The 16,319-nt window shown below is 35.4% G+C and overlaps 1 protein-coding gene across 1 annotated transcript; it reads left to right on the top strand.

Annotated features, from left to right (window-relative positions):
- On the top strand, positions 1-15,479 carry LOC129272775 (hexokinase-4-like). Its single transcript, XM_064107236.1, has 4 exons — positions 1-285; positions 6,066-6,143; positions 9,660-9,822; positions 15,421-15,479. The coding sequence occupies exons 1-4, from the start codon at positions 259-261 to the stop codon at positions 15,477-15,479; spliced, it is 327 nt and encodes a 108-aa protein (XP_063963306.1). The 5' UTR covers positions 1-258.
- Positions 15,480-16,319: the final 840 nt, after the last annotated feature.

Genomic DNA, 16,319 nt, shown 5'->3' with positions numbered 1-16,319 from the left:
GCGAAGCTGAGAGGCCGCACCCCCTTCATACCTCCAACGTAAAACTCCATGTGGATTCGTTGCATTATTTACATCCACGGCGTGTACGTGTCACACCATATAGTACCAACGCCAAGCTTGGTTCGGAGATTGCCGGATCTTCATATATAAACGTTTGACAAAAATACTTGCTTCATATTATTTGGAAAACCGCAACACGTATCTTCCATTTTCTTCTAGATTGCTTTTGAGATATTTTCGAGACACACTTTATTCATCATGTCGCAGATAACCATACAAGAGCCGGTAAACATATTTACATTTTCATCCGATTTTCTATTTCCTGATGCTGCTGTGTGCTGATGATAATGAAACTTGAAGTGATGCTGAATGTATTCACAGTGTGTGAGCTAGTGACATTTGTGGCTTGGTTAATGCCAATGGTTTGGTTGTTCATTGTGTTACTGTTTTGTCGTGTTGTGACAAAGATGTTGATTATGTATGTGTACTGTGTAGACTATGCGATTTAGTCCAGATCTAGGCTTGTGATTCCTACAAGAAACGCAATAGCAGAAGGTTATACTTTAGTTTTCATGGTTTTAGACATCTTTTATTATATTCTCATGTGCAGCCAGCAAATTGTGTGTCGACTGACCTGGACAAATAAATTTGAGATTAAAAATGAAAGGGATTTTTTGTAATTATCATGCAACTTATATTTATAATCAAGGGATTACACTAACCCAGATTCTACAATTAGACTATTATTTAAACTTGTTTTGTAATTCAATACTTTGAAATATGTGTGTGCATATTATTATTAAATTATTATGACTTTAAATTATTGTCATCATGCTACATAAAGTTAGACTTTAATAGTGCTTCTAGACTATAGATCTAATCCCATGATGCTACAAAGTTAATGTCTATCAAGTGAGCATGTCATTATTGTCATACTGTAGCTTATTCCAAGAGAGCTTGAAGTTCAATGATTAAAATATTCTGCTTATTTTCTGTCTTTATGAATAATGCAAAAATTTAGATTTCTAAAGCAAGTGCCTATACTAAATTAAAAGTTAGTTAGTTGTTCATGATCTTTGATAAAGTACTGTACTCATCTGGGTTATCTGAGTTGAATGTTCTTGAAATAAAAAACCCTTGGCCCTAACTTGTCTAATGTTGCAAGAGCTGTAAGATATATATCCTTCCCATACCGATTTGCTTCTGCCTTTATACTGAATATATGATGAGTACTTCTCAATAAAGTTTTTAGTTGAGAGCGAGACAGTTACATGTAGATTTGAAAGCCAGTGATTTATTTTGGGGAAAATATTAGTAAAAGCAGTTACATTATTAGTTTAGCCGATTTAAGTTATTTTGTCCAGAGATCTTAATTCGTGATTGTTCATCTTTAACAATCTACAGTTATTGCATTTGTGTCACTTTATTAAGCAAGTAATGGGCTAACTGAATTTAAGACAATTTTCCAGCTGAATAAGGGCAACAGATATCAGCTGAGCTGCCATAGGCTCAGATTATTTATCAAATCCTTTTTTTTTTTCAATTTTTTTTTTTTAATCTGAAGGAAACGTGATCTATCTGCAAGAAAAGAAAATCAACTGAACTTTATATTTGGCAAACTATTCGGCCCAAATTCAGAGCAATTAGTTTCTTCATACCCTTCTATCCTGCCCTTGATAAAACTTCATGGTTTTTGTCTCACCTGCATAGCAGAGTGAGACTATAGGCGCCGCTTTTCCGACGGCGACGGCGGCGGCGGCGACGGCGACGGCGGCGTCAACACCAAATCTTAACCTGAGGTTAAGTTTTTGAAATGACAGCATAACTTAGAAAGTATATGGACCTAGTTCATGAAACTTGGCCATAAGGTTAATCAAGTATTACTGAACATCCTGCCTGAGTTTCATGTCACATGACCAAGGTCAAAGGTCATTTAGGGTCAATGAACTTAGACCATGTTGGGGGAATCAACATCAAAATCTTAACCTAAGGTTAAGTTTTTGAAATGTCATCATAACTTAGAAAATATATGGACCTAGTTCATGAAACTTATACATAAGGTTAATCAAGTATCACTGAACATCCTGCATGAGTTTCACATCACATGACCAAGGTCAAAGGTCATTTAGGGTCAATGAACTTTGGCCGAATTGGGGGTATCTGTTGAATTACCATCATAACTTTGAAAGTTTATGGATCTGATTCATGAAACTTGGACATAATAGTAATCAAGTATTACTGAACATCCTGTGCAAGTTTCAGGTCACATGATCAAGGTCAAAGGTCATTTAGGGTCAATGAACTTTGGCCAAATTGGGGTATTTGTTGAATTACAGCCATAAATTTGAAAGTGTGTTGGTCTAGTTCATAAAACTTGTACATAATAGTAATCAAGTATCACTGAACATCCTGTGCGAGTTTCAGGTCACATGATCAAGGTCAAAGGTCATGTAAGGTCAAAGAACTTTGGCCACGTTGGGGGTATTTGTTGAATTGCCATCATATCTCTATAAGTGTATTGGTCTAGTTCATAAAACGTGGAAATAAGAGTAACCAAGTATCACTGAACATCTTGTGCGAGTTATAGTAGTTTTCAAAATCAGCACTGCTGCTATATTGAATCGCGTGATGCAGGTGAGACGGCCAGAGGCATTCCACTTGTTTTTAAGAGCCGCCGCATCCATGTTCACTGAATACTGGTGTGCACACTACAGTGTAAGATTCAACAATATATTGAACTGTAGGTCGACACATCGGCAATATTGAGCTTTGAAAAGAGAAGGGAGGTCTTTGGCACCCACTAGGACCCCCCCCCCCCCTTGGTTAAAACCTCTGGAAATTATGACATATAGTGCAGCCCTCCAAAATTGTATTAAATCATTAATAGTTGGGTTCCACAATTTATAAACTCATGTCTCTCTGTTGCACTTATGATCAGGATGTTGTGATGGCATTTGACTAAGGTGATCCTTCTTTAAATCATCACTCCTGCATTCCTCTGATAGCCAGGGCCTTTTGTCTGATGCACAATAGAAGAGCGTGCCTTGTAGTCATTGTTATATAACTTTGTATTGAATAGGAAACCATTTGTATAGGCCTGGCGGGTGTTTCATAAAGCTGTTCGTAAGTTAAGAGCGACTTTAAGAACGACTGGTGATCCATTCTTGTAGTAAATGGTACACACCATTGCATGATTGGCGATGATTTAGCGCGCAAGAAAGGATCACCAGTCGTTCTTAAAGTCGCTCTTAACTTACGAACAGCTTTATGAAACGACCCCCTGGTCATATTAAGAGGTCTGGAGGACAAAACATACAGGGTCTACAGTTCTACATGAAGATCCAGAAAGTATTCGATTCAATTCAATTTCAATTTATTTACCATCTTTAAAAACAAGTGTAACATAAAAATCTGACATGAAATACAAATACATACTGTTTAAAAATGTCTGAAAGAAAGTAAAGTCCCTGAAAAGTGAAGATGGAAATAAAGTGACTAGAAACACCACCCCAACTTTATTCCATGTTCCCAGCAGTGAGATGATTGAAATTAATCTGGAAACTGGCTGCACATATTTGATTATTTTTCCTTTGTCTTTTTTTTTAAAAATCAATATGAAAGACATATAGGCCTTATAGAAAGTACATGTCCAATACATATCAAAGTGCTGGTAAACTTTAGGATACCTCTGTTTAGATTTCTACCCATGTGTTCAACTACTGGTTTGTGCACTGTACCAATTACCATCCCTTCCTTTTGTAAACTTATGTAAAACCCATTTCTATTCTCCAATCCAGGCCCCTGTAAGTGTCGCCCAGGGTGATATGCTTCCTGTCTTACCGAAAGTGGAAGGGCTTGGGAAGTTCAGTAGGGGAGAAATCTTGATTGAAGAACCTTTTTGCAGAGCCAAACAGGCTTTAGCAGAAGCTGCCAAGACTCCTAAACCTTTTTTACATTACATGTAGTAAAAAATAAACACGCAAGTTATACCCAAATCAATTTCATTACAAAGTCAGGACAGTCAAGTCATGCTTTTGTACATGACTTTATATATTATACTTGTATGTTCATTGAATTGTCCACTCGGAAGTCTTGACTGTGTTTTATAGTTATCCACTGTTAAGTCGTATCTGTGAAAAGATAGAAAATAAAAGCTGGCCAGCCTGAAAACTAATGAATTTTTATTCATATTCAGGCCATTCTCTTCATCATTCATGGATAAGATGCCTTTGCTAAATTCTACATTGTACGCTGTAGGTAGTTATTTCGGGCATTTTTGTACTAGTACATATGTATTTATAGGCACAAGGAGGGTTAAAAATTGGATGAAATATTAACACAAGTTTGTGACTAAGAGCCTGCATCTATAAAGTACCGTAGGTTATTACTGAATTGATGCTAAGAATTAAGTAATAGAAAAGGGTCATTGGAGATGGCTGTATTAGATTTTATCCATGAAGCTTAAATTCAATCTTGAAAGAACTCAGAATATGGGAAATCAAATGAGTAGGGACTTCAGTTCACTTTGTAAAACTAATAATTCATGCTGGAGTAATAAGGGTTTCAGCTTCTTGCAACTTGCAATCTGTGAAGTGCCCAGCTCACATTTTTGTACATTGGATAAAATTGTCTAAAACACTCTGAAAGTAGTTCATGAGTTGCACATGTATTGCTAAGCTATACAATTACATCTTCTTGTCTATTAAAATAGGACTTTGAAAATGAAAAGAAATCAGACCCCGGCTTTGATTGCAAGGCGAACTAAAAATAAGTTTACAAGCATTCAGCTTTGAATGTCATAGGGACCCATTATTCAAGATACACAATGATCTAATGTAAGTACAGTCACACATACAAAATCAACTACAAACTGACCAATTTGGTCACAATAGGCGGTGCTGCACCATCCTGAGTTTGCTCAATCTCGAGATTTTAGCCCGATTGGCCCTCTTCGCGATTAATCTCGAGATTCAAGAAACCCCGTCTCCACCATCGCAAGAAGAGCGATTCCTGCTCTAGCGAGGCATCAATGCATTATGGTATAACGGCGTGAATAAATAATCCCGAGTGCGTCTGCACCTACGAATTAGCGCGATAAATCGTAAAATAGCGCGCTATTTTGCAAATAATCCCAAGTTGACTTGGGATTGTAATCTCGAGATTAATCCTACGAGCTCGCGTGATAATTGCGTCTGTATTGCAAATAATCTTGAGATTGTTCAGATCGGGATAATTTGCCAGATCAGAAATAGCGCGCTAATTTGAAAACTCGGGATGGTGCAGAAGGCCCTTTTGACAGTGTGGCTGTGGTATAATGACCAAACTGAAGGTTCAAATAACCTCTCAATTGGAGAACTGAGAATAAAAATGTAATCAATATTTTTGTGATCACAAACAGAGATCTGTTAATGTGAGGAAATAGTGTCGAAGTGAAGTATTTATTTGTTTTGTGAGAAAATGTATCGATCGTGGTGATAGCTTTTATGGTCAAGTTGAGTGTTTGGTGATCAATACGAGAGAATATCCTAGTTACGGTATGCATTTGATTTGCTTTTATTTACTCAACAAAATGATTGGTTGGAATTTGAGAATGTGTGTACCTGTTGATGTATGTCCTTTGAGTTGTGATGTGATGTGCATTGTGAATTTTCTGCAATGTTTTTGTAGTGCATCATGTATGGAATTTAATATAGCATGCAACCTTATAATTGTTAACCATTTAGTTGATAACATATCTATAATGAACTTTACAATGACTAACTTTTACTTTCAGTTTCAGAAGACAATATCACATGACATTATGATTTTTATATTTCATTTGTTTGAGAATAACAATGAGTGAAACTAACATTATTTTAGTAAAATTATATCACATTCCCATTCCTAAACATGGATTGACTAGTTTTTCGATTATTTAACAGACGTATGGTTTTATAGTGATAAAATTAGTGCATGTTTGTTTGTTGTTTTTGTTTACTTTTTGATCCTGCATGCAGATATATGTTCTCCCCTGCATTTTTTTCTTTTTGTTTTCCTTATGGTTTTTATCTTTCTACTAATTCTAGTATTGGGACAGTGCTTCTATCATCACCAAGGAGCCCCTGGCCTCAATTATTGGGGGCGAGTCTGAGAAACTAAACCGGGTACTGTGCAAAGCTATGGTCTCTAATTCATTTTCTATTAAAAAAAACCCAATCATTTCTTGTTTTTATCAACTGCGTTCACCATCGGTTTCATTTATACTTGTCCATGCAGTCAGAAAAATTCAAAATCGCTGTATTTCTAGGAGTGTGTTCACTAAAATTTCATCAAATGATCAAAGTCTTTGCTTTTCTTTTTTTAGGTTGTGCAATTCCCTAGCCAAATTCTCTTTACCTCCCCCCCTTCATTTTCATTGCTTTCTTGAAAACCCAACAATTTTTTTACTCTTCTTCAAGCCATTTGTAAATAAAGAAAACCCTATTAAATTTACGTACTGCTTTATCGATATTTACTTTTCTGCTTTAATTCATCATCCACTATTTCCTGCATTTTAGTTTAACCTCCACCTTTTTTTTTTTTTATTAAACTAACCTCATCATCGTGCAAGTAATTTAAATATACAAAGTACTATTTCTCATTTTCAGAACATGTGCTGGCTTGTGACCATGTACATGTAACTCACAATTTACTTTGTATATTGTATATATAATCACATTCATCAGCATTGATATTCATTGTCTGTTGTTTTTTTTCAAGTAATTTTTTTAATTCGTGATTCATCTCATTTTTTTCAGATACGAATGATTAAAGTGCTAGTGTACCATATCTGATCTTTTTATTCCATTCATTGTATTCAAGCATTGTATATTTTGCCAATATTGTAAATGGCAGTCACACCTCATATTTATATGTAGTCGGCATTTGCCAACAGTACGGCTATCCATTTTATCATTCAACCTTATTTGCTGATATTAAGAATACAACTTGTGACATCAAGCATTGTCACTTGATTTCTTTGTCACTTATTAATAACAAAAAAAAGGGATTTCTTTAAACAATATTAGAAATCTATTCTTAATCAAGATTTCATTTTCTTAATTTAAAGACTTAACATGTAATTCTTGATACCCAAGAAATAGGATTGAATTTGAATGATTAAAGAGCTTGTCACACTACTTTGGTATATAAAGCTGACATTGTCCAGGGCCCCATTGCATAAAAATTACTATTTTGGTAACTTTAGCATCCAATGGTAACTACCATGGTAATGCTGATCAACAGCCAATCAGAATCAAGGATTCCATGCAAGTTACCATTGCATGGCAAACTTTAAATGGTAACTTTTATGCAACGGAGCCCAGGTCTGACCACCAGGTGTAGCCTCCATGCACAAGAATTGAAATCTTCTCAAACATGATTTCAAACATTTTTCATGTTACTTATTACTCTGCAAATATGAATTGTATAGGCCTATACAGTATGTATGTAGATTTTGTTTTGAATATCATTGCTTATTATCATCTAAACTTGTATGCATGTACATGTAGGTCTACTGTATCGACATTACCTTTGATTCACTCCGTAATAGATACATGTATGTAGTCTTGCTTTAACAAACTCATATCATTCTCATCAAATATAGACAAATACTTAGTTTCCTCCAAGATATTGTCTTTGAATTTATATTATATTAGATTTCATAATGAAATATTTAAAAATCAATTGGATTCATCAGTAGACTAGCATTGAGCCAGCAAGAATGATTTTTTTTTCTACAAAGATTATCTTATGTAATCCCATTCAAGAGGGTCTGTTAAGGCTAGACTACCACTCATTCATCTGTCCCTCATTCTAAGTCAACCCCTTGGCTCCTCCTCTTGACGTAAGCAACGTTCACTGCTATTTACCTCCGTTAAACATCCGACACCCCAACACGAGTCAATGAAATACCACTTCATTAATCATTAATCAATAATTACATAAATGAAGAATGGAAAATTACAGAAAAAGGGACAGATTATTCACGTCACTTGACCTTTACTTGAAGTAGTAGTATTCTCTCAGGTTATTGACTTGAGAAGTATGATTATTTATTTTCTCGACCTGGTCACCTTTGAAATTAAATATTGATAAAGCTTCTGGAAATTCTGGGTTTATTATCCTTATGGTATGATATTGTCCTCTAAATGAACTTTGAAATGAGTGCACTTCTGGATAAAAATGTACAAGGGCTATAAACATTAAAAGGGCAATATGCTTTACTATTGTTTAATAGAAAACAAAATAAGGTCACCTATGAAATCAAATATTGATAAAGCTTCTGGGCTTATAATCTTTATGGTATGATATTGTCCTCTAAATAAACTTTAAAATGAGTGCACTTCTGGGATAAAAAATGTACAAGGGCTATAAACATTAAAAGGGCAATATGCTTTAATATTGCTTTGAAAAAATGAATATCATAATTGGTTTAATCATTGCATGTCAAATTTCAGAGTTTGTCCCCAGAAACGGAAACTTTAGGGGGATTCTCTCTCGCAAATATTTTATGCTCATTTTAGATTATTATTGTCTAGTTGTGTATTGTACATTTGTGTACTGTGGACCTGATTTTACTTCCTTATTGCCAAATGATCAGTGCTTTGCATTCATTTTCACTTCAAATGTCATATGCATCATATTTCATGAGAAAGATCACATCTTCCATTCTTTATTATAAAAGGCTATGTCCACTTCAATAACAAGTTGATTTAAAGAGAAAAATTAACAAGCAGAAAATTGAAAATTTCATCAAACAGAAGCTATATTTTGAACATATTTTCAAAATTGAGGGAGCTATATGATGTCAAACACTTGGTATTGCTTTTCAAATAATTATCAAGTTTGATATTCCAAAGGTGTATAATATGGCTTGGCCTCCCATGAAATGTATAAAATTATCATTATAATTCCACGGAGAGTTATATGATATTTTCATAGTAATGAAGTGCCATGTAAAAAATTTCATCAAGAATAGGTTTGGAAATCAGCTGACATATTTGCATGTAGAATGACCTCAAATTTTGTGCATGTACATCCAAATTTGATGAAATTTTTGTTGTTATGCTTGTTAGCTGTTCTCTATACTACTCAAATTCGTGTGATTTGAGGTAGATTTGTAGTTTAAAGAAAGCTTCAACAATTTTGTCATGATTCTCTTTCAATGTGGTAAGTGTTTTTAACCAAGGAGCTTCAATTTGTTTTAACCTAAAAGCAGTCTGCTGGAATCATGAAATGTTCTATTTTGATATTGTTTTTGTTGGATGGCAAACTTATTAATAAATATTCAGGGGATAATTTCATAAAAAGTTTTGCAAATCCTATCAAGAAGTCTAAATATGCATCTAGATTTTATGATATATTTCTTTCGAGTTGTGATTGGCAGTCACAACCTAAGGGACAGCAAAATTCAAATCTGAGTTTAAATGTTTGTGATTGGTCAAGATTTCCCCCAAGTTATATACTATAAAATAACATGTTATTGTGCATCTAGCTTATCAAATGCATGGAATGTCATAGATCCTTGCCCTTTTCCTTTTTATTTTCAAGGATATTTCATAATTATGCTTAAAAAAACAGTTTTTCCTTTTTTATGTTTTCTCTTATTGATACCTTTACCTCTTGCAATCACTCTACAGGCACAGGCTGTATTGAAGCCATTTGACATCTCATTGGAATTGATGAAGGACATTGGTGTGAGACTGACCAAAGAGATGACCAAAGGACTGGACAAGGCCACTCATGATGAAGCTAAGGTCAAGATGTTTCCAACATATGTCCAGTCACTTCCTGATGGCACAGGTAAATTGGAGAAAGGTCATTGGGTCAAGAATAAATTGGAAGTTAGTTACAGATCTGTAGCATTTGGAAAACCCTGTAACTTACACTGTATAAGGCATATTCAGAGACAAACAATGAATGAAACAACTTAATTTATGAAAAATTGATTGGGTATCTGAAATACCTTAATTATTATTTTGTATACATGTCTAGACCTATCTAAACCAGACATCTTGTTCTCACCTGATTTGATGGAATATGAAATATTTATTTAACCTCCAACATTATGTGGATATTCTTAATGATAATATTCAGTTTTCGTATCTAACACATGACATAACTGTACCATCTAGGGTATATTCATTCATTTCATTCATTCATTTATTTATTCATTTTTCCAACAAATTTTACAATGCAATAATAACAATATATAAAACATAACATCAGACAATATAAATGACATAAATATTCAAATAAACCAAATATAAAAAATATACACTTGATACAGAAGATAATATTTCCAATTTGATAATACTATGCAAGATATGTTGGAAAAATGGAGTGGCCCACTAAAAAGCAAAGCTTGTAAAGGGTGGACCACTCAAAAAGAAAAAAAGTATAACGTATAACACTTAAATCTATATGGGCCAAAAAAAGCAGCAATACAAAAAAGATAATGAAATAAAGATATAAAAAAATAATTATAAAGATATAAAAAAATATGCCACTTTCTAAGAGACCTTGGATAATACCTAGTCTTTAGCCCAACAAGCTTGTTACAGCGCACACTTATTTCAAGGAATAAATACCCACCAGGTACCCATTTACATCACCTAGGTTGAGTGCAGTACAATGTGGGTAAATTTCTTGCTGAAGGAAAAAATGCCATGGTTTGGAATTAAACCCACATCCCTCAGATTGAAAGAAAAGAGTCATAACCACTAGACCACGATGCCCCCACAATAGGTGGTTTCAGACCGCCTCGAAGTTCGCCAGTTCCAGGTATTCTCTGATCGGGAAATTTACCCCGATCAGAAAATACCAGGTATTTTGGCGATGTGAAAGCAAACTACGCGTAATATCCCCGAAAGAAAATACCCGATAAATAGTAGGTACTTGGCGAAATTACGAGAACTTTCGCGGGGATTTTTCCAAGGTCGTGGGTATTTTGGCGGTCTGAAAGCAAATTACGGGAAGTTTTAGCCCAGCGTGTCGTTGGGTGCGGCGCCGTGGGTGGCTGCTGGGCTAGTGATTTTGAATCTCGCGCCTTACTTGCTTATCAGACCATACTGCGCATGCTCGTAACTTCAGGAACTTATCCCGAAGGGTATGTTTCAGGGCGGTGTGAATGCAGGAATAATTAATGGGTATTTTTCAGCCTAAGAAAGTTCTCGTAATTTAACGGGGATTCTTGTGATCGAGGCGGTTTGAAACCACCTAATCAGATGCTGCTCATTGTTAAACAATCTCGTAAACCTTTTCGATTTTTTGAATTATTTTTATTTTCAAGATGAAAATGACTTTCTTTATGCTGGAAGGAATCGGGGGTTCTAACCAGTCCTGTTCTCCTTTAATCTGACTCGATGAATAAAGAGGATTAGTTTTCATCTGTCAATTCCTATATAGGTTTCAAGATAAGCGAGATAAATAAAAGATAAAGCACAGCCCTGATTAAACACACATGTCTGGCTTATAAAATACTTCATTTAAAGGAGAATGAAACTCTTGGAGCAAGTTAGCTTTTGTGAAAGCAGAAAAATCAAAGAATAAGATCAACAAAACTTTGAGTAAAATAGGACTAGCAATAAAAGAGTTATGAGCATTTGAATGTCGAGATCACTAATGCTATGGAGATCCTCCCATTGGCAATGCGACCAAGATCTGTGATGTCACGCACGTACAACTCTCCCATTCGGACACTGAAAATATACCCCAAAACATATCTTTTTGCTCATTCTAATCATATGACAAACGATTCATCAATGATATAATGTTGTGAAACCTCTGTACTTGTCATCTCATAAAGAAAACACCTAACCTTGTGATAGACTCTATAAAAGTGAGAATATAAGTGAAATAAGTACTAAAGTAATGAGGGAGTTGTACGTGTGTGATATCACAGATCTTGGTCGCATTGCCGATGGGAGGATCTACATGGCACTAGTGATCTCAATATTCAAATGCTCATAACTTTCTTATTATTCATTCAATCTTCCTCAAACTTTCAACAATATGTTTCTTTGATTTTTCTCTTTGATATGGATTCAGCTAGTTTCAAGGGTTTCCTTCTCCTTTAAACAAGTGATCTACATTTACTACCCTTTTCTGTACCAGGAACCGTCTGGACCCAAGCTGGTTTATGTTAAACTAAGACCCCATTCTCATTACTGGAAACGGGTTCAGGAAACCAGTTTGGAAGATCGCATTGCTAGCGTTCCCATTTGATCAACCGAAAATGGTTTTCAAAACCAAAATACGTAAAGCTGTCTTGTTGCTAAGAGAACGCTCTCAGTGGGGTCACATGTTTTGCACAAAATTTGAAACCACAGCGTAGACATTCTACACACAGTGTGTGGAGAAGTGCGGTCAAAATTGTGTCCTCGCTTACACTCAAATCAGTTGAGCGAGGCAAAGCGATCTTGAAAACTACATCGCCTAAACTGCAAGTACTTGTATTCTCTCAAACAAAATTTGGTTGATGCAAACCAGAAAAATGCATTTTTTTACGACAAAGGCAAGGCACTAGCTGTTAACATTGATTATGAATTATTACTAGGTGAGCAAAACCACCTGTAGAGTAATTTTTTTTTGGGGGGGTGTGATATCGTTTTATCAGGGACATGAGCTGAGAGGTAGAGTCCCTGGTTATGCAGACATGCCAACCGTTCCCTTTTTAGAGTATTTGTTCCTCTTTTTTTCTATGAATACACCAATACTTTTTTTATATGATTTGTTACTTTTTTTTTTTATTTCGGATCACGGAGTATGTATTATACATGGCGCGTGACACTAGCGCCGGTCCGACAGTCCCAGACCGGTAAAAATCACTGTCCGGCCAGTAACTTGTTACATGAAAAGAACAAGTAAATATTTGCCTACGAGCAATGTTTAAAAGGGTGAATTATCAAGTTTTTAAGAAGAGTCATTTCCCATGTTTTTTCACTGATCTCACTACAACAGGCTGGCGATTGTTACGTTGAGACAAAAAAAAATTAATACTCTTTTTTTAATACTTTTTTTTCCTTTTAAGAATACTTTTTTTGTTGTAGAAGGTTGGCTGGTCTGGTTTATAAGTAGTAGAGGGCACAAGACGCTGACCTACATGTAGTTAGCCTTACTCTGTCTGAAGTCAATAGGTGAACATGAAAGACGTCACAAGGGCAATAGATATGTTAATGTATTGGTTTCCAACCCCACACTCCTCGTGCTCCTGAACAGCAATATATGATAAGCACTGTTTACACAAGTAAAATCTTCTAAATAGCTGTTTTAAAACGTGATAGCAATTGTCAAAATAAAACATGAAGTAGGCAAAGAAAAACATTCAAGGTAATAGTCAAAAGGGCAAAATGTGAAGGAGCTTTTGATTTTCTTGTTATACATCACGAGGGCAACATTTAGGCCCCTATGTTACTGATTTCCAACCCCAATAAGACTGAGATATATGTTTCGTGATGGGTGATGGCAATGTTTACGCTAGTGGAATGATATTTATTCTATCAAGATAAGGCAATTTCATCGAAATATGTTTCTTCCCCCAATCAGCTATATTAAACAGTATCAAGACTCTTATGACTTCATGTCTTTTACGATAAATAGTTCTTAATCCACTGATATGACCACTTACGATCAATTCCAAGACCACTTTGAGCATTCCCATTTAAAGTTACATCTACATGCTAGACTGGTTTCCACTATTACTGGTTTATTGTAGATAGAACTGGGTCTAACATTTCCATATTTATATATTTTTTTTTTCATTCAACAATGGATTAAATATGTATTTTTGAAGAAAAAGACAGAACTTGAATTTTGACTAAATATGGATGCACTCATCTCATGTCACAATCTCCTGACTAGTTAACTCAGTGTAGTGCGCCCAGCTTGAGTCTAGACTCAGACATTAAAGCGTAAAGATATTTTATGACTTTAATAGCTGAGGATTCAATATAGGGCCTACTGAGATGTACAAATGGAGTCAGACCCCTTCCACACAACAGATAAATACACGATGTACAAGAGCATACAATGTACCTGTAGTAGAATATACTTTTTTATTGGCCAATGTGAACTGATCACAACATCTCCATGTAATTTCTTGGGCTTTGACGTGTGGCTACAATGCATATATTGTCTTTACATGTAGTATCTCTCAAAGAACAAAATGTACAAGTACATGGATTTTAATTTGTATGTATATGAGGGAATATCTCCTCGAGTAGTTTTTTATTCCATGTCCATTAAAAGGGTTCTTTAATGCAAACACAAATATCAATATCTTGAGTGGGGGAATTCATTTTAAGTGATCACAAATATATTTTGTTGTTCTCTGAAAATGTTGTATCCTTGAGGCCGGCTAGTGAGTTGAAAAGGAAGATATGATCTTTAACTGATGATGATAAGAACGGAGAGGGATTGAAGTGACTGAAAGACGTCACTGCGTTGTTCCATTTACATCAATAATAACAATTGTACCAGATAGGCTGGTGCTGTATCCATATGCTCTCCAGTGAATTGATGTGATCGTTTGATGTGAAATGGATAAATATCAACCCCAGGCTACACAGAAGTATTTTAAGGCTTTAACTTTAAAAAAATCATCTGTTCTTAGCCAAAAGGCAAGAAAGTTTGTTCAGGACTTTTGCAATTGTGACTTTATGTTCAGAGTTTTTAAATTGGAAACTAGTGGCACTGACAATAAAATTAGAGTAAAGTGTATTTCAATTTTTTTTTTTTTTTTTACCTTTTTGATCACTAATAAATATAGTAATTTGTTTGTAATTCTATGATTTATTAAGTTGCCCAGATGTCCAGGTAGTATCCAATCTCATTGATGTTTTAGGGATACTTTGGTTAGCCCAGGGACCCATTAAAAGATTCCATAGAATTTATCCATTTATGGAGTGACATGTACTGTACATGTACAATGCCCTGTAATGTACACCCATATCATGTTTTGTAAGGTGGGGAGAGACTTCCCAAAAGTAAAATCACTGTAGAACTACAGGTAGGAAATAATTTTAGTCATTTAGGGAATATTTTTTCTCTACATAGGGGCAGTTTGCTGAAATTTAGGGGGCTATTTCTCTCCATTAAGGGCTACTTTTGCAATTAGCAATTAGTAGCGAATGTATTCTGTCATGTGTTGTTTCTGGCAATTCTTGACATGATAGTTGCCTCAAAGCTTGCAATTTGGGAAATATTAGTGGCATTTTAAGGCTCACTAACTTGTCCTTCATAGGGTGTGTTCAATGTTGATTTTCAAATTCAAACAGCAACACGAATCATGATTGAAAACCCAACTATGAAATACCAAACGCAAACACGATCAGCGGTGCACCGTTCAGTGTCGAAAATATAAAGCCATTAATATGTTGATCATCTTTAAATTTCCCACAGCTTTAGTGCGCAGTTTGATCCATCACAAGAAAGGTCAGTTCTGGCACCTGTTTGTGTAGCCCACTGCGAGAGCAAATTTAAAGACGTTTCAAAATTCAAATGTGTTATATGTCGCTCAAGCTGATCGTGTTTACAAATGCATCTTTTTCGATGTTCAGATTTTCCTCAGAATCATGATTTGAAAGACGTTTACTTTTATGACCGGGAATGGAGGACATTGAACACATTTATATCCGTGTTTTGTAATCTTATTTCATGTTGCCGTTTAAATTTGGAAACTGACATTGAACACAACCTTATGCTGGTAGAAAATACCTCCCTCCATCCCACGGTCCCACTACCATTTGCATGGAAACACCCCTTAATCTCAGACACATTTAACATATTGGCCATGTGCCATTAATATTTTTCCCCAATTGGTAGAGTCAACTTTCCTTGATACTCGATACACACAGTAGGCCTATACTATAATGTACAGTACATCCTCCAGGTACTGTATACAGGATTGATTGAATGTAATACTCAAGCAAATCAAGATTCAGTTATAAACAATTCGGCTGTAACGCCTCCTGGGGCGAAAGCATCCCCTCCCCCATCGATCGCAGTCACACATGAATGATTTCATTTTGTAAAATGCGGATTGGATGAAAAGCATTTGGATAATAGTCATCATTGTTACTGCATTGTAGACGGATGAAGACAGACGCGACAACATGTACTGGAATCCAGTCTCTCCCCCCATATTTGCCGAGGAGCCCATACGCAATGAAAGTGCACACTTTGTGATGTGTACAGAGGAGTATCGTAATTCCAGGCCACGTGTTCCTTTTGACCTGCCCACAGCCCTCCATTTAATAGCATTCATGGCCGGTACCAACCTTCATGTGTGTTGAGATGTG

This window comes from Lytechinus pictus, chromosome 12 (assembly GCF_037042905.1).
Source record: "Lytechinus pictus isolate F3 Inbred chromosome 12, Lp3.0, whole genome shotgun sequence".
NCBI lineage: Eukaryota > Metazoa > Echinodermata > Echinoidea > Temnopleuroida > Toxopneustidae > Lytechinus > Lytechinus pictus.
This window is presented reverse-complemented; position numbering and strand designations above follow the sequence as displayed.

What these genes read in the sequence shown, in the direction of transcription:
- LOC129272775 (XM_064107236.1), top strand. Translation starts at nt 259, where the DNA reads ATGTCGCAGATAACCATACAAGAGCCG. An exon ending in AGATAACCATACAAGAGCCG is followed by an intron (nt 286 to 6,065) that starts GTAAACATATTT and finishes TACTAATTCTAG; the next exon opens with TATTGGGACAGTGCTTCTAT. An exon ending in GTCACTTCCTGATGGCACAG is followed by an intron (nt 9,823 to 15,420) that starts GTAAATTGGAGA and finishes AATTTCCCACAG; the next exon opens with CTTTAGTGCGCAGTTTGATC.